The sequence below is a fragment of the Anomaloglossus baeobatrachus genome, chromosome 1 (assembly GCF_048569485.1).
Source record: "Anomaloglossus baeobatrachus isolate aAnoBae1 chromosome 1, aAnoBae1.hap1, whole genome shotgun sequence".
Lineage (NCBI taxonomy): Eukaryota > Metazoa > Chordata > Amphibia > Anura > Aromobatidae > Anomaloglossus > Anomaloglossus baeobatrachus.
In genome coordinates, this window is record NC_134353.1 from 337250553 (window position 1) to 337274671 (window position 24119).

Genomic DNA, 24119 nt, shown 5'->3' on the forward strand with positions numbered 1-24119 from the left:
CACAGGCGAGGTACCTGGACCCTAGTTAGAAGACGGTTGCAAGCCCCTTCTCTAATTAACCAGGCCGGGAGCAAGGTTCCAGACGTTGTTCCAGAGTGTTAGCCCAGATAGAGCGAAACGGCAGCCCACCGCGGGGATAGGGTATCCGCAACAACCCACTAAGATCCCAAGGGTCAGTTTTCGCGGGCACATCTCCCAACCAAAACCAAACCGGGAGTGGACTTCCCCGTTCCATACGAGGTTGTCCAAAACAGCAAGAAAGTACAAAGTGCCGGAGGAAGAGACATTGGTACACCAGACAGGTGTGGGGACCGTATACACCCTGAAGCGGCAGCCGGCCACTGACACCTTGGTTTACCAGCAGACTTGTGTGCAATCATTTAATCGTGAGTACACCAACACCCTTCGGTCCGGCCCAGTGCACCACCACTAGCAGCCATCACCTCCCGTGTTCTGGACACTGAGCCCCGGGGCATCCACCCCTACCCACGGAGGGGTTAACAGCCAGCTGCCATTCCATCGCCCCTGAGTGCTCCCCAACAGCAGCGGTGGTACTCCACTTTACCACACACCGTGGGTGGCGTCACAAACTATCTACAACAATCCCCGATACATGTTACAACCCCTTTTTATTTGAGTGTCCGCACAACCCCCGGGTCCGGAGACCCCTTGAGCCACTGCGGATCCGGATCTGAGCAGCCCGGCTGCTGACGTGGGGGCGGCACAGATACATTTTAGAGCTATGCACTCATCAGCAGTGCAGCAATTGGTTAATATGCACTAGTGATGGGCAGTCCGGCTCTTTTTGATGAGCCGGCTCATTCGGCTCGGCTCACCAAAAAGAATCGGCTCTTTCGGCTCAAAAAACGGCTCTTTTTTTAAAAAAAACCCTCTGCTACACCTTGTGATGATACAGAACCTCCCCTGTACATTGGGAACCTCATTCTACACCCTTGTATGTATCTAGTGAAGCAGTAAAAACAGTTTTTAGCATTATTGTTTCCGTTTCCTCAGATTGTCAGCTCTTCTGGACAGGGCCCTCGCTCCTCTTTTATGTGGTGTTTATTGTACATGTCCTTTCTACATTATTCAGTGCTCTGATATGTGTCGCTCCTACAAAAGATTATAATTCCTGAAAATAAAGGCGAGTTGCAATTACTGTGCTGCCTGTCACTATATGTGCAACACACACACACTGTACATACTGAACACAAAGGACACACATACATACACACATTGTACACACATACTGTACATACACACATTGTACACACACTGTACATACACACATTGTACACACATACTGTACGCACACCAACATATGGAAGCATAGGATGCTGAATAGCAAAATCAGTTTATTTCAACACAACCTGGAACAGAAATGTTTAAATGCTAACATAGCATGGGTCCACCTTCTGCTGGTGGTGCACAGCACTACAAGTCCCAGCAAGTGGAACACAATATGGCAATACAACACTAGTTACATACCAACTTTTTTAACAGTTAAGTGACAATAAATGTCATTGAGGTAGTATTGCACATAAAACAAATGTATAGAGGTTGTGTGCAGATGTCAGATCTATTTACATCTAAAAATACCAGGATTTGTTAACAGAAATAGAAAAAAAGTCTTAACTGCGAGAATTGTGACACCGCAACGCCACAGACACATGCATATAGAGGCTAATGAATATGTTGTATGTAGTCACTAAACTAGTAAAAAAATATCAATTGTGGTCACAAAAAAATAACACACACACACACACACATGCACAGACACACACAGACACACACACACACGCACACACACATGCACGTGACTCGCCCACCCCAGGGCTATGGGACACCCGGTGCCGGGCCAGACTAGTCCGGTGGTAGTCAGTGGTGGCTGGGCCCGGCTCCGTGGCCCTGGTGGGTGTCAGTTGAATATGTGGCTGATGAGTTAAAGTTAATGTTCGTGACGCCACCTGTGGTATGCGGCTATTAAGCCGCCGCTGCTATGGGAGAACTCCGGGGTGATGTTATGGCAGCTATGATGGTACTGCTCCCCACAGGTGGAGCGATGCCCCGGGATACAGTTGGTGCCCGTGAAAGTCTATGGTGTTGTGTGGCTAACACGGTGCAGGGCCGACAGGCGAGGAAAGAACCAGGCACAAACAACAGTCTCTTTACCTTCTCCTCTTTTACTCTGGGAACAGTCCAGTCCTGGGAGACCGTTACAGGTGGTGATGGGGATCCGGTCGGCCTGGAAGTACTTGGGATGATCTTTCTGGCCAGCTGAGTATGAGGCCTACTCCTGTACTTTGCTTTGTGATGATAGGACCCTGCTTCTCTGAATCCAGCAATGGCCCTCTTTGCTGCTGGGACCGATGGCACGTCCCTTCTTTCTGTAGGTGGCTGCGCAGACCCTCTCTCTGGTGCTTCTCCGCTGGAGTCCACACCGGGCCCTGATGCTGCAGCTGTACCTTGGATGTTTCTGGGCCAGGGGCTTGCAGCTCTCCTGCCCTTCGGACTCGGCTACCAGGGACGGATTTTATACCCTGGCAACCACAGACTCCGATGTCTGAGTCTCTCTGCTGCCTCTCAGCTATTCCTGCTTCTCTGGGCCAAGCTGCTCCAGCTCTAGGCCCCAGATTCACAGGACAGCTCACTCTACGTCTGTTCACTTCTACTACTCCCTACAGACTGACTCCACTTCCTCCCTCTGGTCAGGTAGAGGAAGGCTCCCTGGAATTCCAGGTTCAGAGCTCCCCCTGCTGGCCGGAGGGAGAACTGTGTTGGGTGTTAAACCTGCTGGCCAATGGATCTCCCAATTACCTCCAGGCTCAGCATTAACCCTTTGGGAGGGCAATGCTGTTGTGGCGACCAGGTCCTAGGGCGCCACACACGCACACACACACACACACACACACACACACAGCAGCAGCTTCCACTAAACATTGAAGGAATGGAGACATGGTTTATTATCAATGATTTTCTCTTTTTTATGCCAGAAAGAAAACCTTACAGGGTTACATGAACATGTCAGGGGTCATCTGTTCTGTGCACACACTGGACACTAAGTGCTGACTTCTGTTACTAACTGTATACAATGATTGAAGCTGTATACACTTCTTTACATATGTTTGGTCTAAAATGCTATTACTTACCCAACAACTGGTCAGGTCTTTACTGTAGTGGTGAACCCTGACTATAATACCTAGAGAAGATGATCATTGTTATCAGCAAACAAGCTGAGCCCCTCTCCTCCTACACATTACCATATGTGCCAGTCGAGGTCAGAAAACTTAACCCTAGCACATCATTCCCTGGTACTCAATTGTGCCCACTGAACTAAGGAAGAACCACTATGTGTGTATAGCTTTAAGTGCCAGCTCCTGCCCAGAGCTTGTGTTTACTTTACTCTTCTCCTTATCTCCTGCTTCCCCCTGAAGCAGAGAAAAAAAAAAGCCCCCAACGTAGGCTCTGGGCGTGCGTCAGAGCATTGATGACCCCACTCTATGCACGCCGGACGGGTTTTTCTTCAGGGGTGTTGAGCACACTGGTGCTAACTATGTACAATTAGAGTGTTGGCCACCCATAGTCCAGTGGCCCAACTGTCCATTTACTCAATCACCTAAAACAAAAAGGCATTTTATACACAACTATTTACATTCTAATAAATACTCTTTCTTTTTCCTTTATACATTTGATTCCCTATACCTTAGAGGGGGTTGTCCCCGAGTGCTGCGTTGAGACCTGCGTAGCTCTGGTGTTTGTCCCTGACTACTTAGTGTGTCTCCTATCTCAGCACTACCGGTAGGCCTAACCCCAATAGGTATGCATGATGATCGCCCATGTGGTCTAAGAGTCGCCAAGGGTATGACAGGTTCACCACTGACAGGGGGTTGATCCTCCTGTTCCACTGCTGGCGTGTCACCTCGTGTCGGGGCGGACGGTTCTTTGGGTGGATCCGGAACCTGTTCTGTTTCTGGCTCGACCAACTGTGGGAACGTCAGGACCGGTACCACTACGGAACCATTTATGCGGGTCCAAGTCTTGGGGAATTTGCCGAGGATTGTTTGTATCATCTCTTCCCCCTCTTCTCGAACTTCCTCCACTTCCTTTTGAACTTTGCACCGCTCAGGGCACGTCTTCAGGCGGTCTCTGGATACTGCTTGACAAGTCTTGCCTTCGTCCTTGCTTATGAGGCACACCTTACTGTTGTCAAAGTTGGAGGGGATAATGGTGTAGGGCTCGTTTTCCCACTGATCATCCAATTTATGCGTCCTCCGCTTCTTCTTGAGGACTTGTTCTCCAGGTGCTAAGGGAGTTGCTGGGGCCGTTTGATTGTACTGCTGTTCTTGTCTTGTTCTGGCTTGAGACAGGCTCCTCTCTACGCATTCCTGGACCTTACGGTACTGCTGCTGCCGTCCTGTATCCCAATCCTCTATTTCTTGAACCGCCTCAGGCGACACAGTCCCCATCTCAAAGTCTACAGGCAACCTGCCAGGTCTGGCTCGCATCAGGTAAGCGGGGCTGCAGTTGGTCGAATTTACTGGGATATGGTTGTACAGGTCGACCAGATCTGGCAACTTCTCTGGCCATTGGTTCCTTTCTTCCAGAGGTAGAGTCTTCAGCATATCAATAACCACATGGTTCATTTTCTCGCACAGTCCATTGGTTTGGGGGTGGTACGGTGTTGTTCTGATTTTCTTACAACCGTACATGTTACAAAACTCTTGGAACACCTCTGCCTCGAATGCAGGACCTTGATCAGTCAGTACCCTTTCCGGATAACCGTGAGGCCGGCAAAAGGATGCCTGGAACGCTTTAGCTGCTGTTCTGGCTGTCTGGTCCTTCACAGGCACTACTACCAGGAAACGAGAGTAATGGTCCACAATTGTGAGGGCGTACACATAGCCTGACCGGCTTGGTGTTAACTTCACGTGGTCCAGGGCCACCAACTCCAGGGGCTGCTTCGTGACAATTGGCTGTAGGGGAGACCTTTGGCTGGCATCATCCTTCCGCCTCAGGTTACACGGGCCACAGTCTCGGCACCACTTCTCGATCATCTTTCTCATGTGCACCCAATAGAACCGATCACGGAGTAGGGCCTCCAACTTCTTCCACCCGAAGTGGCCTGCGTTATCATGATAAGCTGCTAGGACCATTGGTGCATCCCTCTGCGGAACCACGATCTGCCAGACCAGTTCATTTGTTCGCCAGTTGACGTATCTCTTGCAGAGCTTGCCTTGGTAGGTGAACAGTCGTCCCCTCTCTTTCCACAACTGCTGGGCTTCTTCTGGAGCATCTGGGCCAAGATGAGTCTCAGCTTGTGCTAGCTTTTCTTTGACCAATCGCACAGCCGGGTCACCGTTCTGTGTCTCTTCCCAATTATGGTGGAGCAATGGGTTAACCGAGACCTCGTGTTGGCTCGAGCGCTTCACTCCCACAGCATGCTCACACTGGGAAACACCCTGATGATGGAAAGCCGGTAACTCTATCTCTTCGAGTTCATCCAGGTCTTCTCCAGATTCGGGTAAGTGAGGCATTCTGGACAGCGCATCAGCATTGTTATTCTTCTTGCCAGCCCGATACTTGATGGTAAAGTCAAAGTTAGACAGCCGGGCCATCCATCGCTGTTCCAACGCACCTAACTTGGCTGTTGCCAGGTGTGTCAACGGATTGTTGTCCGTGAAGATGGTGAACTTGGCCGACGCCAGATAGTGCTTGAAGCGTTCAGTCACTGCCCAAACAATAGCGAGGAACTCCAGCTTGAAGGAACTGTAGTTTTCTGGATTCCTTTCTGTGGGCCGAAGCTTCCTACTGGCGTACGCTATCACCTTCTCTCTGCCTCCCTGCACCTGGGACAAAACGGCTCCCAGGCCCACGTTGCTGGCGTCTGTATACAGTACAAACGGCTGGCTGTAGTCAGGGTAGGCCAGAATTTCTTCTCCCGTGAGAGCCCCTTTCAGCTGGACAAAGGATGTTTCTAGTTGGCTGCTCCATTCAAATGGAGGGCTCTGCTTCTTAGCCTGCTTTGGCTGGCCCACCAGGAGATCTTGAAGGGGCGCTGCTATCTTGGTGAAACCATCAATGAACCTTCGGTAGTAGCCCACCAGCCCAAGGAACTGCCGCACCTCCTTTACCGTGGTGGGTCTTGGCCAGTCCTTGATTACGGTGACTTTCTCCGGATCAGGTGCCACACCTTCTGCGCTGACCACATGACCCAGGTACTGTACCTTTGGCTTCAAGAGGTGACATTTGGACGGCTTGATCTTCAGGCCATATTTTGACAAAGACTCAAACACTTCTGCTAAGTGCTTCAGGTGGTCTTCATAAGTCTTGGAGTAGACTATGACGTCATCCAGGTACAACAGCACGGTTTCGAAGTTGTGGTGGCCCAAGCAGCACTCCATCAACCGTTGGAATGTCCCTGGGGCGTTGCAGAGCCCGAATGGCATACAGTTGAACTCGCAGAGGCCCATTGGCGTCGTGAATGCAGTCTTCTCCTTGTCCGCCTCTGCCACGGGAACCTGCCAATACCCACTGGTGAGATCCAAGGTGGAGAAATAGTTAGCTGACTTTAAGGCTGTTAGTGACTCCTCTATTCTGGGTAGTGGATAAGCATCTTTATGTGTAATGCGGTTAATTTGCCTGTAATCTACACACATTCTCATTGTACCATCTTTTTTCTTTACGAGCACTAGTGGAGCTGCCCAGGGGCTACAACTATCTCTGATAACCCCAGCCTCCTTCATTTCCCGTAACATTTCTTTGGCACGCTGATACTGTGCGGGGGGTACAGGGCGGTATCTCTCTTTAACGGGAGGATGATCACCCGTGGGGATTTGATGTTTAACCCCTTTCACCTGCCCAAAATCTAGGGGGTGTTTGCTGAAGACCCGCTCGTACTCCTGTACCACCCGGTAAACCCCATGCTTTTGGTGTGAGGGGGTGGAGTCGGTGCCCACATGTAAGTTTTGGCACCAGTCTTCCAGCTGCCCCTTGGAGCCATTGTCTTCCGCCTGGTCGGACGGGATCAAGGGTTCCACTGCTTTGATGGTGTTGTTGCTGACAGTGTACAGTTTTGCTACAGTGGCGTACCGGGGCAATTTGGCTTCCTCCTCCCCACAATTCAGGACACGGATGGGCACTCTCCCCTTGCGGACGTCTGCTACCCCTCTGGCTATCAGGACTCCAGGCCTACTGTCTGAATACACCGGTTCTACCAAGGCATGGTAATCCTGACCCTTGAGGCCTATTGCTGCCCGACACCATATCAACATTTCACTTCTTGGGGGTATTGCAATGGGGAGGGGGTCACTTACCCTCACACTGCCAATTTCTCCTCCGGCCAGCTCTACCTGCTGCCTCCTCATCAGGGCTCTGATCTCCCTCTGTAGGGCACGCTGCTGCCCGGAGCTGGCAGTTTCAGACGCCTGTTGCAACAAAATTATCACTTCGGCAACACAATTTTCTATCACATTTGTACCAATGGTTACCAATGGGTCAGATTCTTTGCGATCAATATCTACAATTATCATCCCCTGACACGGCAATTCTACCCGCCCCACTTTAATGGTTACTTCTTTGTACCCAATTTGAGGTAAGGGCTGACCATTACTGGCCACAATTGTTAAATCATCATCTGGGCCATGGTCAATGTCTGAATCAGCCCAATATCTCTTGTACAGTTTATAGGGGATGGTTGTTACCTGGGACCCAGTATCCAGGAGGGCATTCAAAGGGATCCCATCCAGCACAATAGGAAGGACCGGTCGTCCTCCCACATACTTGCTGCGGCTGGGGGTTGAGCCGGGCTTCCTTACACCTGGGGGTCGGCTCCTGGCCCCAGGCTCGGCCCATTTAAAGGACAGTATCGTGCAATGTGGCCCGCCTGGCTGCAGCGGCGGCAGATCGGTTGTCCCGTTGAATCATACCGGTCTGTGTCTCTGCCTCGGGTCGGCGGAACCCTCCTCTGTCGCATCCATGGGACGTCATCTGGGCTGGAGGCCAACTCGATTCTTGCAGGCGATGGGGTCACTTGTAGAGACTGCACGGTCTTGGCAAGGGCAGCTACAGTCTTGGTCAGCTCCTGGACCTGCTGTCTGAGCTCTGCAGTGGGATCCTTATCCAGGGACTGCGCCTCAGCCCCTGCAGTGGCTCGTGTTGCAGGCACCACCCCGGGGTACGTGATAGCAAGAGGCCGGAGGGGTACTGGGTCATTCGGTGTAGATTCTCTCAGTACCCGGATGGCCTGGTCCTTAAACTTTGCAAAGTCCAGAGCAGGGTTCTGCAGGACCATGATACGCAGCTGGGTCCTGTGGGCATCTGACAGGAGCCCCTCTATGAACTGCTCAGTTAGGAGTTTGTGTTCCTCACGTACACTCTCTGGGTCCACTTGTTTAACCGCTTTCAGGGCCTCCTGCAGGTTTAAGGCATAGTCCCTTATGCTGTCTGTGGCCCGCTGCTTGCACCCAAAGAATCTCATCTTTATCTCTGCTGCGGTGCGGGTGTCAAAAGTACTCTTTAGCTTGGCCAGTATCTGGGTTACTGTCCCTTTATCTGTATCAGGCCAGGACTTCACTTCACGCTGGGCTGCGCCGGCTAGCTGTCCCGTTAATATGCCCACCTTCTGGCTCTCAGTCAGCGGATACACCCGGAACAAGCTGTGCAGGCTTTCTCTGAAGTCGCTCAAGGTATGGGACTCCCCGGAGTACTGCGGCAGCCATTCTGCGCCCGGTATGTACGGCATGGTGATCGGCATTACCGGCGCTACAGCGGGGGATGGGGCGACGGCGACAGGGATCGCTTCGGCTGGTGCTGCGGCGTCTCGGGCTATGGCAGCCACCTGCCCTCCCTCTGCGTCGGACATCTTCCTCCCCCTTAGTGAACCTTACCAGGCTCCGTTCACTTTTCAAATTTCCTTCTGGGTCGCGCGGGGTTAACAGCGCTCTGCTCTGATGGCGCGCTCCCTTCGCGCTCTTTGTCAGGCACGCCCCCCTTCTTCCTGCGCTCAGTGAGGCTAATGGCGGCGGCAGTTTTCAAACAGTGAAACACGCAGTAATACAGTCTTTAAAGCGCAATTCTTCAGGCGCACAGTACCCGGTGTGACCGGGCACGAAATCCTGTTCGTGACGCCAAAAATTGACTCGCCCACCCCAGGGCTATGGGACACCCGGTGCCGGGCCAGACTAGTCCGGTGGTAGTCAGTGGTGGCTGGGCCCGGCTCCGTGGCCCTGGTGGGTGTCAGTTGAATATGTGGCTGATGAGTTAAAGTTAATGTTCGTGACGCCACCTGTGGTATGCGGCTATTAAGCCGCCGCTGCTATGGGAGAACTCCGGGGTGATGTTATGGCAGCTATGATGGTACTGCTCCCCACAGGTGGAGCGATGCCCCGGGATACAGTTGGTGCCCGTGAAAGTCTATGGTGTTGTGTGGCTAACACGGTGCAGGGCCGACAGGCGAGGAAAGAACCAGGCACAAACAACAGTCTCTTTACCTTCTCCTCTTTTACTCTGGGAACAGTCCAGTCCTGGGAGACCGTTACAGGTGGTGATGGGGATCCGGTCGGCCTGGAAGTACTTGGGATGATCTTTCTGGCCAGCTGAGTATGAGGCCTACTCCTGTACTTTGCTTTGTGATGATAGGACCCTGCTTCTCTGAATCCAGCAATGGCCCTCTTTGCTGCTGGGACCGATGGCACGTCCCTTCTTTCTGTAGGTGGCTGCGCAGACCCTCTCTCTGGTGCTTCTCCGCTGGAGTCCACACCGGGCCCTGATGCTGCAGCTGTACCTTGGATGTTTCTGGGCCAGGGGCTTGCAGCTCTCCTGCCCTTCGGACTCGGCTACCAGGGACGGATTTTATACCCTGGCAACCACAGACTCCGATGTCTGAGTCTCTCTGCTGCCTCTCAGCTATTCCTGCTTCTCTGGGCCAAGCTGCTCCAGCTCTAGGCCCCAGATTCACAGGACAGCTCACTCTACGTCTGTTCACTTCTACTACTCCCTACAGACTGACTCCACTTCCTCCCTCTGGTCAGGTAGAGGAAGGCTCCCTGGAATTCCAGGTTCAGAGCTCCCCCTGCTGGCCGGAGGGAGAACTGTGTTGGGTGTTAAACCTGCTGGCCAATGGATCTCCCAATTACCTCCAGGCTCAGCATTAACCCTTTGGGAGGGCAATGCTGTTGTGGCGACCAGGTCCTAGGGCGCCACACACGCACACACACACACACACACACACACACACACACACACACACAGCAGCAGCTTCCACTAAACATTGAAGGAATGGAGACATGGTTTATTATCAATGATTTTCTCTTTTTTATGCCAGAAAGAAAACCTTACAGGGTTACATGAACATGTCAGGGGTCATCTGTTCTGTGCACACACTGGACACTAAGTGCTGACTTCTGTTACTAACTGTATACAATGATTGAAGCTGTATACACTTCTTTACATATGTTTGGTCTAAAATGCTATTACTTACCCAACAACTGGTCAGGTCTTTACTGTAGTGGTGAACCCTGACTATAATACCTAGAGAAGATGATCATTGTTATCAGCAAACAAGCTGAGCCCCTCTCCTCCTACACATTACCATATGTGCCAGTCGAGGTCAGAAAACTTAACCCTAGCACATCATTCCCTGGTACTCAATTGTGCCCACTGAACTAAGGAAGAACCACTATGTGTGTATAGCTTTAAGTGCCAGCTCCTGCCCAGAGCTTGTGTTTACTTTACTCTTCTCCTTATCTCCTGCTTCCCCCTGAAGCAGAGAAAAAAAAAAGCGGCTCTTTATGGCTCGTTCACTTTGATGATTCGGCTCATATCCTTCACTTCAAAGAGCCGGCTCAAAGAATCGGCTCGTTCGCGAACGACACATCACTAATATGCACCGTTGCCAGCACTGTGACTGTACTAATAGTGTAAGTACTGAGCGCTGCTGACACTTTCTGGTATCTGCTGAGCACTGCTCACATGTTCTGGTATCTGCTTAGTGCTGCTGACACGATTTGGCATCTGTTGAACGCTTCAGACACTTTCTGGTATCTGCTAAGCACTGCAGACACTTTCTGGTATCTGCTGAACGCTGCTGACACTTTCTGGTATCTGCTGAGTGCTGCTTACACTTTCTGGTATCTACTAAGCACGGCTTACACTATCTGTATCTGCTGACACTTTCTGGTATCTGCTGAGCGCTGCTTACACTTTCTAGTATCTACTAAGCACTGCTTACACTATCTGTATCTGCTGACACTTAATGGTATCTGCTGAATGCTGCTGACACTATCTGGTATTTGCTGAGCGCTACTGACGCTATCTGGTATCTGCTGAGCGCTACTGACACTTTCTGGTATCTGCTAAGCGCTGCTAACACTTTCTGGTATCTGCTGAGCGCTGCTGACACTTTCTGGTATCTGCTGAGCGCTGCTGACACTTTCTGGTATCTGCTGAGTGCTGCTGACACTTTCTGGTGTCTGCTAAGCACTGCTTACACTTTCTGGTATCTGCTAAGCACTGCTTACACTTTCTGGTATCTTCTGAACACTGCTGACACTTTCTGGTATCTGCTGAGTGTTGCTGACACTTTCTGGTCTCTACTGAGCGCTGCTCACATGCTCTGGTATCTGCTGACAATTTCTGTTATCTGCTGACTGCTGGTCACACTTTCTGGTATCTGCTAAGCACTGCTTACACTATCTGTATCTGCTGACACTTTCTGGTATCTGCTGAACGCTGCGGACAGTATCTGGTATTTGCTGAGCGCTGCTGACGCTATCTGGTATCTGCTGAGCGCTACTGACACTTTCTGGTATCTGCTATGCGCTGCTAACACTTTCTGGTATCTGCTGAGTGCTGCTGACACTTTCTGGTATCTGCTAAGCACTGCTTACACTTTCTGGTATCTTCTGAACGCTGCTGACACTTTCTGGTATCTGCTGAGTGTTGCTGACACTTCTGGTCTCTGCTGAGCGCTGCTCACATGTTCTGGTATCTGCTAACAATTTCTGGTATCTGCTGAACGCTGCTGACACTATCTGGTATTTGCTGAGCGCTGCTGACACTATCTGGTATCTGTTGAGCGCTGCTGACACTTTCTGGTATCTGCTGAGTGCTGCTGACACTTTCTGGTATCTGCTAAGCACTGCTTACACTTTCTGGTTTCTGCTAAGCACTGCTTACACTTTCTGGTATCTTCTGAACGCTGCTGACACTTTCTGGTTTCTGCTGAGCGCTGCTCACATGTTCTGGTATCTGCTGACAATTTCTGGTATCTGCTGACCGCTGGTCAGACTTTCTAGTATCTGCTAAGCACTGCTTACACTATCTGTATCTGCTGACACTTTCTGGTATCTGCTGAACGCTGTTGACACTATCTGGTATTTGCTGAGCGCTGCTGACGCTATCTGGTATCTGCTGAGCGCTACTGACACTTTCTGGTATCTGCTAAGCGCTGCTAACACTTTCTGGTATCTGCTGAGCGCTGCTGACACTTACTGGTATCTGCTGACTGCTGCTGACACTTTCTGGTATCTGCTAAGCACTGCTTACACTTTCTGGTATCTTCTGAATGCTGCTGACACTTTCTGGTCTCTGCTGAGCGCTGCTAATATGTTCTGGTATCTGCTGACAATTTCTGGTATCTGCTGACCGCTGGTCACACTTTCTGGTATCTGCACACTTTCTGGTATCTGCTGAGCACTGCTCACTCTTCCTGGTAGAGCTACGCAGCAAGGGATATTGGAAATTGCAGAATAACAATTCCATTGATGCTATGCATTAAGGGAAAGTAGAATCTACAGAGCAAAAGGCTTTTGCAATGAAAAGGGATTTTGCTATATTCTGTATTAATACATTTTATGTCAAAGCATATATTTGATTACATCTGCTCTTAACATAAATAACACACATTTTGTTGATACATCCTCTACAACACTGGTGATGTAGCTTTCCTTTGATAGCTTTCTCTATGGTCTCTTACTAGAAAGTCACCTTTTGCCTTTGGATAATTTGTTAGATTTAATGTTACTCTATTGATTTCTGTTGATGTCCTGTTATCATCCGAAGCATAAATAACTATGGCCGACTGCCAACTATCAGTCAGATCTCCATCATTTGGTTCATAGACACTTGCTATGACTCCAAAAGTGCTATAGTTCCTGGATGTTTCCACTTTACTGACTATGGAAGAGGAAATCTGCGTTTCGCCTGCAAAACATAAAGCATTCATTTATCAATTATTCTGTGGCTATTTGTTAAAAAAAATGTTTCAAAAAGTCTACATTGGCAAAACATAAGAAACATTATTACGTGACTCAACCCCTTCTATCACTTGCATACTGCCCAATGATATTCTTATACTGTTTATTAGAATTCTAATACTTGCATACTGACCAGTAATATTAGTTATAATACTGCTATTTTTACATTCCATTGATTAGAGCAAACTTGTGACATGAGTATGTTTAGGAAGTAATCACCCAGACACGTACCTAATAAAGCCAGCAAGCCCATTACCGCTAACACTGGTTTTCTCACCATCTGGACATGTGGCGGCTTAGTGTTGTTCATCTGGATTCTTGCCGTCAGTGTCCTCTGAGTAAAGTAGTGAGGGTAATAGTTCATGAAAGCATTATCGTTGCTTAGCAGGCTGTAGTTCATGCTGGGGTTTCCATCTGAATGCATAAAATCCAGGTGCTGATCTATTACCTAGATACATATAGAACAATAAATGTATGGCAAGTGCAAAAATAAACCACATTACATTAGAATAATTTGTGAAATCTATGTAGGTTATTATAATTATATTAAAAGTATGGCTCCCATAATAATTTATAACACTATGACTTTAGTGCTACTTTCCAGTGCAGCGCCGCATGGTACCAGGATGGATACTTACCAGAGAGAACCAATTACAAGACTCATTACCATGGAAGTAGATTTTACACACTTTTAATTCAATGAATGGGTGACATTATGTTATATTAGTGCAGTTTTGCTATATAGCAAGCATTTATATAAGCAGTATAGTCAGTAAAGGCACCTTCATATAGAGTTTGATTGGTTCTCTAGTAGTTAATGCTGTGGCAATATTGATCTAGGATCATATGAAATAAGGGGGCACCTTTCCCCTATCGGGATCACCACCAGCAATAATGAACCATATCAAGAAAGAGAGAAAAAGAATTGCTGTATGTAGGGATCAACCAATAAGACATTGTTCAAATTAACAAATATATAATTTATTGGTACAAATTTTATGCATACAAAAATATCCACACAGAACAGTGAAAAGGTTAAAAACATTTAAAATATAGACAATCAACAAACACTCCAATACACAGTCCCATGTTAGGAACCCGGCACCAAGAAAATTATACAGTGCCTACAAGTAGTATTCAACCCCCTGCAGATTTAGCAGGTTTACACATTCGGAATTAACTTGGCATTGTGACATTTGGACTGTAGATCAGCCTGGAAGTGTGAAATGCACTGCAGCAAAAAAGAATGTTATTTCTTTTTTTATTTTTTTTTTAAATTGTGAAAAGTTTATTCAGAGGGTCATTTATTATTCAACCCCTCAAACCACCAGAATTCTGTTTGGTTCCCCTAAAGTATTAAGAAGTATTTCAGGCACAAAGAACAATGAGCATCACATGTTTGGATTAATGATCTCTTTTTCCAGCCTTTTCTGACTAATTAAGACCCTCCCCAAACTTGTGAACAGCACTCATACTTGGTCAACATGGGAAAGACAAAGGAGCATTCCAAGGCCATCAGAGACAAGATCGTGGAGGGTCACAAGGCTGGCAAGGGGTACAAAACCCTTTCCAAGGAGTTGGGCCTACCTGTCTCCACTGGGAGCATCATCCGGAAGTGGAAGGCTTATGGAACTACTGTTAGCCTTCCACGGCCTGGACAGCCTTTGAAAGTTTCCACCTGTGCCGAGGCCAGGCTTGTCCGAAGAGTCAAGGCTAACCCAAGGACAACAAGGAAGGAGCTCCGGGAAGATCTCATGGCAGTGGGGACATTGGTTTCAGTCAATACCATAAGTAACGTACTCCACCGCAATGGTCTCCGTTCCAGACGAGCCCGTAAGGTACCTTTACTTTCAAAGCGTCATGTCAAGGCTCGTCTACAGTTTGCTCATGATCACTTGGAGGACTCTGAGACAGACTGGTTCAAGGTTCTCTGGTCTGATGAGACCAAGATCGAGATCTTTGGTGCCAACCACACACGTGACGTTTGGAGACTGGATGGCACTGCATACGACCCCAAGAATACCATCCCTACAGTCAAGCATGGTGGTGGCAGCATCATGCTGTGGGGCTGTTTCTCAGCCAAGGGGCCTGGCCATCTGGTCCGCATCCATGGGAAGATGGATAGCACGGCCTACCTGGAGATTTTGGCCAAGAACCTCCGCTCCTCCATCAAGGATATTAAGATGGGTCGTCATTTCATCTTCCAACAAGACAACGACCCAAAGCACACAGCCAAGAAAACCAAGGCCTGGTTCAAGAGGGAAAAAATCAAGGTGTTGCAGTGGCCTAGTCAGTCTCCTGACCTTAACCCAATTGAAAACTTGTGGAAGGAGCTCAAGATTAAAGTCCACATGAGACACCCAAAGAACCTAGATAACTTGGAGAAGATCTGCATGGAGGAATGGGCCAAGATAACTCCAGAGACCTGTGCCGGCCTGATCAGGTCTTATAAAAGACGATTATTAGCTGTAATTGCAAACAAGGGTTATTCCACAAAATATTAAACCTAGGGGTTGAATAATAATTGACCCACACTTTTATGTTGAAAATTTATTAAAATTTAACTGAGCAACATAACTTGTTGGTTTGTAAGATTTATGCATCTGTTAATAAATCCTGCTCTTGTTTGAAGTTTGCAGGCTCTAACTTATTTGCATCTTATCAAACCTGCTAAATCTGCAGGGGGTTGAATACTACTTGTAGGCACTGTATATTTGTTGATTTGAACAGTCTTATTGGTTGATCCCTACATACATACATACATACATACATACAATTCTTTTTCTCTCTTTCTTACTATTGATCTAGGAATTACAGTTGAGGCTACATGAGAGATCATACTTTGATACATACAGTGTATCATTTGGCCACCAAGAGCAGTTTGCAAATAGCAGGTCTTACATGTGTACTATGCATATCCCAAGTATGAGCCTATATGAGTAAGCATCCCTATGGTCATGCACAAGGCATCCCTGTGAGCACTCACATGGAACCATTATGAACATTCACATAACACTCTTATAGTCTCTCACTTGGCATCTCTGTGGTCACTCATATGGCCTCCCCGATGATCACTTATATGGTTCCCCTATGATCATTCACATAATTCCCCTATGAATGATTAGTCACATGTCTTCTCATTAATCACTCATATTGTTCCCCTATGGTCCCTCAGAAGATACCCCTATGGTCAATCACATGGCTCCCTTATGATCACTCACATAGCTCTCCTATGATCGATCACTCACATGTCTTGCCACTGAACAGTGACATAGCACTACTATGAACATTGACATAGCACTTTTATAGTGTCTCGCATGGCATCTCTGTGGCCACTCATATAGCTCCCCTATGGTCACTCAGAAGATAAGCATATGGTCACTCACATGGAACCCCTATGATCACTCACATAGTTCCCCTATAATTGATCACTCATGTCTTCCCATTAATCATTCACATTGCACCCCTATGTTCACTTACATAGCTCCTCTATAATCACGAACATTGCACTGTTAGGCTTTGTGCGCACTGGAAAATGGAATTTTCTCAAGAAAATTCCGCAAGTACTGAAAGATTACCGCACCCGCGGTAAAAAACCGCGACAAACCGCACCCGAAAACCGCATGTGGTTTGCCGCGGTTTGCTGCGGCTTTACCGCGGTATTGTTTGCGGTATTGCCGCGGTTTTGCCGCGTGCGGGTTGGTACATGTGCTTTAATGCATTCAATGCAATATAGCACATTGGAAAAAAAAAAAAAAATCCTTAGATAGCAGATAGATAAATAGATAGATAGAAGAATAGATAGAGAGATAGCTAAATAGTTAGATAGAGGGATAGAAGGATAGATAGACCCTGTGAGCACACGCTGCATTTCTCATGGTCGGTAGTGAGTTCAAATTACCGGCCGTGGGAAATGCCCTGTGGTTACCTCTGCTGTCTCGCTGCGAGGCTGCATTCAACGCTGTGTCTGTGTCAGTCGCGGCTGGATGCAAGCATCGCAGGACGTGGATTACGCCAGAGCTGTGTGTTTCGGGGGAGTTAATAAACAGGTGAACCAGGAGCTTTTTTGTGTTTTATTTAAAATAAAGGATTTTTCGGTGTGTGTGTTTTTTCACTTTACTTACGGGTTGATCATGTCAGCTGTCGCATAGACGCTGCCATGATCAAGCCTGGACTTAGTGGTGGCGATCCGCCGCCATTAACTCCTTATTACCTGGATCGCCACCACATCACGGCATCTAGAAGAGCTGGGGACACTCTGGTACTGCCACATAATGCATGTGACAGTCCCGGGGCAGCTGAGGCTGCTATTCTCGGCTGCGGGAGGTGGGAGGGAGGCGGGGGACATTAACCCTGCCCCTCGCCCTCCCCAGCCTGAGAATACCGGGCCACCGCTGTGTGTTTACCTCGGCTGGAAGGTAAAAATACGGCGGAGCCCACGTGTTTTTTTTTCTATATTTCCGTTTACTTTCTATGTGTATTCTATATGTCTGTGTCTGTGATGTCTGTGATGTCTGTGTGTGTCTGTGATGTGTGTGTTTACTCTCTGCTCTGCTTCCTCTTCCTGTCATAATGACATCACTTCCCTGCAAACCGCAGGCAGCGATGTACATTACCACAGGTAAACCGCAAAATACCGGAGGGGATAACGCAGGAAAATGCAATGAACCGCACAGAATTTGCTGCCTGCGTTATTCCCTTCGGGATTTCACGATTACATGGCAGTCAATGGAGTGAAATCCCTCGATGTGCGGAAAAGAATTGACATGCAATTGTTTTTCTGCGGGATTCCCGCAGCAAAACATGCAGCTGTCAAATTCCGCATAGTGCGCACAGCATTTTTTTTCCATAGGTTTTGCTGGTGATTCACTGCAGAGATGTTATGAACATTTTCTGCAGCGAAACATGCAGCAAAACTGCAGGAAATCCGCGGGAAAAAACGGTAAGTGCGCACAGGGCCTTATAGTCACTCACAAGTCTCACCTATGATCACTCATATGGCTCCCATATGGTCACTGACATGTTTCCCCTATGGTCACTCACATGGCTCCCCGATGATCACTCACATGGTTTCCCTATAATCGATCACTGACATCTTCCGGTTATTCACTCACATGGCTTTCCTAGGGTCACTCACATTGCACCCCTATGACAACTTACATCGCTCCTCTATAATCACTAATATTGCAGTACTATGGTCACTCACAAGTCTCACCTATGGTCACTCATATGGCTCCCATATAATCACTGACATGGTTCCCCCATGGTGACTCACATGGATTCACTATGGTCACTCACATGGTCCTCTGTGGTCAATCAAATTACATCCCTAAAATCATTCACATGGCACCTGTATGATCACTCACATGGACAGGCTGTATGCTGACTCATTTGCTAGCGGTTATGTAGCTGTATTAAAATGTAAATCTTCCATGCTAACATTTTATTCCAGTTTATTTGTTTGCTCTCTTACCAGAATTTGATAGTTTAGAGCAGAAATAAATGATAAAAACTGTTAAAAGTAGCAAAATGAAAAAGAAACAAGTTATGGATGGAATAAAAGTAAAGATTGATTTCCTTTAGTTAAGTGATTATTTTTTTCTTTAATCTAGAGTGGAAATAGACACCAGAAGTATAATTGCTTCTTCAAGAAGTTTGTGAATTGTGCCTATAATAGCATACAGACATGCTTTTATATACAACTATATACTGCTGAATTCTATGAACTGATGGCATGCATAAGTACCAAACTCTATTGATGTTAATCCTTTAGTAGGCTTACCTCCCTGCTAATCAGATGACGAAAAGAATCTTAACAATACTATGGTGGTGGCCTTTTACCTTAAAGAGCTAAAGCCTCCAGTTCACAGAGAATACACATGCAGAAATGCAGTTTGTATTCAGGACAGAATTTCAGTGTGGTTTTGTCACATTTTTGCAATTATTTTCCATACATTACAACACAAGTGTTACAGACTTAGGCCTCATTCAGAAATCTTTATTTTTTCTGATATGTAAAAACATTGAACCAAATTTCATCAGAGCTTGGTCAGTGCCAGTTTTTACCATCAATGTTTTTTCAGCTTTTTTCGTATGTTTAAGGGAACCAATCACCAGAATTTTATATATAAGCTAAAGCCAGTGCTGTATTGGCACTATCAGGCTGATTCTATACATACCTTTAGTGGTCAGCTCGGATGTATAGGTTTTGAAATCCAAGTTTATAAAATTAGCTGCTTGTTGAGTGACAGCAGCTGAGGATCAGATAATATATTCATAGTTATCCCCTCCCCCTGTTAGAATTAGCATAAGTATTATACAAACAATTCACTCTGTCTCTTGCAGGACCTGTGTGAGGTCATACCCATGTGACCAGAAGGGGCAAGGCAGGCCTGGAGTGGCCTTAGGGCAATTCTGGAAAATGCCAAAAGTGCCGGCCCTTGTAGTGGGCCGGTGCCTGTACTGGGACGCTCAATCTGCAGTCACTGTTGCTCTCCTCAGCAGTGTGCAGGACGGGCAGCATTACTTGCCTTGCGCACACTAGCTGAAAGCAGCAGGACCAGGAGGCAGCGCGCTGCGCTGTGCTGTGCTGGCTCTGGTATGTGAGCCTGTGCCCGGCATGTACACACTACTGAGGAGCGCAGCGGTGCCGGTGACCGCAGCTCCCTCCTTTCATATCAAATGTATTTGCGTTTCTCAAACATAAATACATTTGAACAGTGTAACGCCAGAACTGGGCCCCGCCCCCGACGTGCAGCAATGGGATGAGATCAGCACCTTGCTGACATCATCACACTGCTACGGGCCACAGAGACACATCAGGCAGTAGTAAGCGCTCAATGGAGCAGCTAATTTTATAAACTTTACTTTCTTGGATTTCAAAACCTAAACATCTGAGCTGACCACTACATGTGTGGCTTTAGGTTATATAGGAATATCCTGGTGATTGGTTCCCTTTAAAAAAAAAACTGATGGAGATTTTTCAAGATTCTCCTTTTTTCCACAAACCTATAGACTAAAATAGCCGAGTTTGGTCTGGGACTAGTATTAAAATAGGACGTCTCTATTAGTTTTTTGCAAGATAAACAAAGACGTGATCAGTTTCATAAACTATAATATGTACATGTTCTATAGCAAAAAAAAAAAACCATAGATAGAGCACGAATGTGCAAAATAGATCTCTGAAGGAGACCTTACTGACAGGTCTACTCTCCACATGACTATTTCTACAACATTTCTACTTTTTGACTCTGAGATTTAAGTGATTGTTATAGAAGTGGTTGTGATAGAATGTGATAACGTGATTGAACTTATTAAAACACATTTCTTTCTCACTGGGAAAAATAGCAATGAATACTGCTTTATCCCCATTAGCACAAAGTAATATTACCTGAAAGAAGAGATAAGAACTTTTAAAACCCTTAACCACATACTATGTGCATTTTCATTACAGGTCGATAAGGAATGCATGAAGCTGGCTCAGTAGCTGAGCCTGCTTCTTATCAGGCAGATGCCCGTGGTTGAACACAGCTGGCATCTTCCAATATCTGCAGTGACCGGCACTTGCTCTGATCATCGCAGTTAAAGCACTTAAAGAGTTTGTCCACTACTAGGACAACCCCTTCTGATTCAACGTTTCCCCTAGGTAAAATAATAAAGCCTATACTCACCTCCCATATCGGCGCTGTTCCAGCGGTACTGTGGTTCGCATTTCCAGGACTCTCGTAACATTGTGACATCTTGTGAGCCCAGCGTCCAATTAGCGCCGGCTTCTCTTTCACTGCCTTCAGACCAAATGAGCAACAACAGGAGCTGCAGCACTCACTGTCTGTTGATTGCTTCTTTGGTCTGAAGGCGGGAAGACAATAAGCCAATGCTGACTGGACGTGGGGCTTGTGTGACATTAAAACATCACATAAGCTCCGGGAAAGGGAACCGCAGCACCACTTAACCGGCACCGATACTGGAGGTGAATATAGGCTTTATTATTTTAAAGGGGTTGTCCACTACTTTGACATTGATGGCCTATCCTTAGCATGGGTTATCAATGTTTGAGCAGCCAGGATCTGACACCCTGCACCCCCACCGATCAGCTGTTCTCGGTCCCGGCGGTGGCGGCAGGCAGCCAAAAATGCTCAGTTCCGGAGCTGCTCCGTCTTCTGATAGCGGTCACAACCGGGTACTGCACATCCGCCTCCTATTGTTTAGAATGGGAAGTGGATGTGCAATACCTGGCTGCTATCAGAAGATGGAGCAGCTCCGGAATTGAGCATTTACTGGCTGCCACCGCCGGGGACGAGGACAGCTGATCGGCAGGGGTGCTGGGTGTCGGACCCTGGCCGATCAGACAATGATGACTTATCCTAAGGATAGGCCATCAAAGTCAAAGTAGTGGACAGTCCCTTAAAATGGGGTAAACATGTGGAATCAGAAGGGGTTTTCCTAGTAGTGGACAACCCCTTTAAAAGCCACTGTCAATCTTTGACCGCAGCAGGGTTACAATACTGAAGGCCCTATAGCTGTAAACTTGGTGAGGCCCCTAAAAGGACTAAAAGAGAAAAAAGTGAAAATAAGAAAAAGTTTTACAAAATATAAAAAAAATATATAAAATAAAAAAATCTGAAACATACCCTGTTTAACCCCATTGAAAATAAATTTAAAATATAAACATATTAGGTATCGCTGATTCCAAAAAATTCAAATTTAATAACATTATTAAAATAATACATTAAATGCCAAAAAGGAAATAAAAAGAAACTCCAAAAGTGGTGCTTTTGAGTCTTCACACTTCCCACAAAAAATACAATAAAGAGAGATCAAAACATCCCATGTACCGCAAAATGGTAACAATAAAAACACGCCTTCACTGAGCTCCATGGTTGGAAAAATAAAAAAGTTACGGGTTTCAGAAAATAACATCACAGACAATGTTTTTTTCCCTACAGTTTTCCCTTTATTCTCACCACCAAAATAACAAAAAAAAAAGTGGGCAAATTTGGTATTGCCGTAATCGTACTGATCAGGAGAATCATTATGCCTGGTCCATATAAGTTCAAAATGAGCGCTGTAAAAACAACGCACAAAAAAGTGGGAGAAATGTATTTGTTTAGCAATTTTATCACACTTGGAATTTTTTTCCCGTTTTTCATTACACTGTAAAGTAAAATTAGCAAAACTGTAACTTGTCCCACAAAATAAGAAGTGCTCATACAGCTATAGCAATGGAAAAATAAAAATAAGTTATGGTTCTTGGAAAAAAAGGAGAAAAAAACAAAAAGTTCACAGCTTGTTAAAGGGAGCCTGTCAGGTCAAAAAAGCGTTCCGACCTACAAGCAGAAACCTGTGTGAGCTGCTAACCCCTTCCTACCCATCCCTGTGTTGTTATATTGTGTAATATGAAAAAAAATAAAATACGTTTATTACTTTCATATTCCCTATGTAAATAGCATAGGTCTCTACCCCATGGGAGTCTCATCGTCATGTGGGTGTCTACATGCTTTCCATGGTATCATGCCTCTGTGGGCGTGATACCATGGATTTACATGAGCGACGTCAGTTCTGCAGCTTCAGAATCTCGCGTGCGCACTTTCCATTCTCGCCGCCGCCTCATCCTGGCGCTTGCTTCTCGGCTTCTGACGCGCACTGCACCTGACCGGAACTGCAGGCGTCTTCTGAGCATGCGCAGGGCGCGTCAGCAGCCAACACGCAACCAGGATGAGGCAGCGAGAATGGTAAGCACACGCGAGATTCTGAAGTAGCAACGGTCACGTTGCTGATGTACATCCATGGTATCACGCCCACAGGGGCGTGATACCATGGAAAGCATTTAGACGCCCACAGGGTGATGAGACGCCCATGGGGCAAGAGACCCTGTCATTTACATAGGACATATGAAAGTAATAAAATGTTATTTTATTACTTTCATATTACACAATATAACACAGGGATGGGTAGGAAGGGGTTAATAGCTCACCCAGGCTCCTGCTTGTAGGTCAGAACGCTTTTTTGACCTGACAGGTTCCCTTTAAGGAATTAAATTAGAGCATCTATTTGATTTACTAACAAGAGAAAACTATTGGGTCCTGTCCTGTGGCAATGACCTCCAGAGAGCACACAGAAGTGCCACTACTTCTATTCCTCATGGTATAACAATACAGATGTGAGCCTATAACTATACCTTTATAACCATGGCTGCATACGTAACATCGCCTCTCCAAGACTGTGGTGTGGACCAACCTACTAGAGGGTCAGCCTCATCATTGTATATCGGAATATGTCGGAAATGAGGAAAGCGTTGCTGAATTTCGCTAACAGTATCGATCTCTTGCTCCAAAATACGATAAGAGCTTCCTCCACCCTACAGACCAAAAAAAAGCAATTTTAATTGATAATGCAGTGTTCTGGTTTAACCACCAGAGGGCGGTCTAATAAAGGAATTACAATAGATGGCTACATAAAATGGGCAGCTTTAAAAGTAACTGTTGGATATTTATTTTTCTTCCCCCCTCCCGTACATGATACATCAATACTACATATGAAAATAAGAAACTTTGTAATATACAGTATTTTATTAAAGAAATCCGCTTCTTTTCTCCTCCTCAATTGATCATTCATTCTCAAAATTCCCAATTCGTGGATAAAATCTGTCTTCGGTGAATACAGATTTTTGTATTTTGGGGATAGGACACGACAGTTGGTGCTCATTAAGTCATATGGAACGTAAAGCAAAATGTCTGCTCCCACCATAGAGGTTTAAAAGCACCAACTGCCATCTCCTATCTCAGTAATGGGAAAATCTGGCTTCATTAAATACAGATTGTACCCATGAAATGAGGGTGAAAGATCAATTCAGGAGGAGAAAGAAGC

The 24119-nt window shown here is 46.7% G+C and overlaps 1 protein-coding gene across 2 annotated transcripts in view; it reads right to left on the minus strand.

The window, feature by feature from the left end:
• IDUA (alpha-L-iduronidase) overlaps nucleotides 1–24119 on the minus strand; it is a 135970-nt gene that overhangs the window by 15559 nt on the left and 96292 nt on the right. For both annotated transcript variants that reach the window (XM_075352230.1, XM_075352223.1), the window contains 3 exons: nucleotides 23431–23610; nucleotides 13485–13701; nucleotides 12985–13200 (listed from right to left, as the gene is read on the minus strand). In XM_075352230.1, the coding sequence (XP_075208345.1) occupies nucleotides 12985–13200; nucleotides 13485–13701; nucleotides 23431–23610 (613 nt within the window). The remainder of the gene's footprint in view (nucleotides 1–12984; nucleotides 13201–13484; nucleotides 13702–23430; nucleotides 23611–24119) is intronic.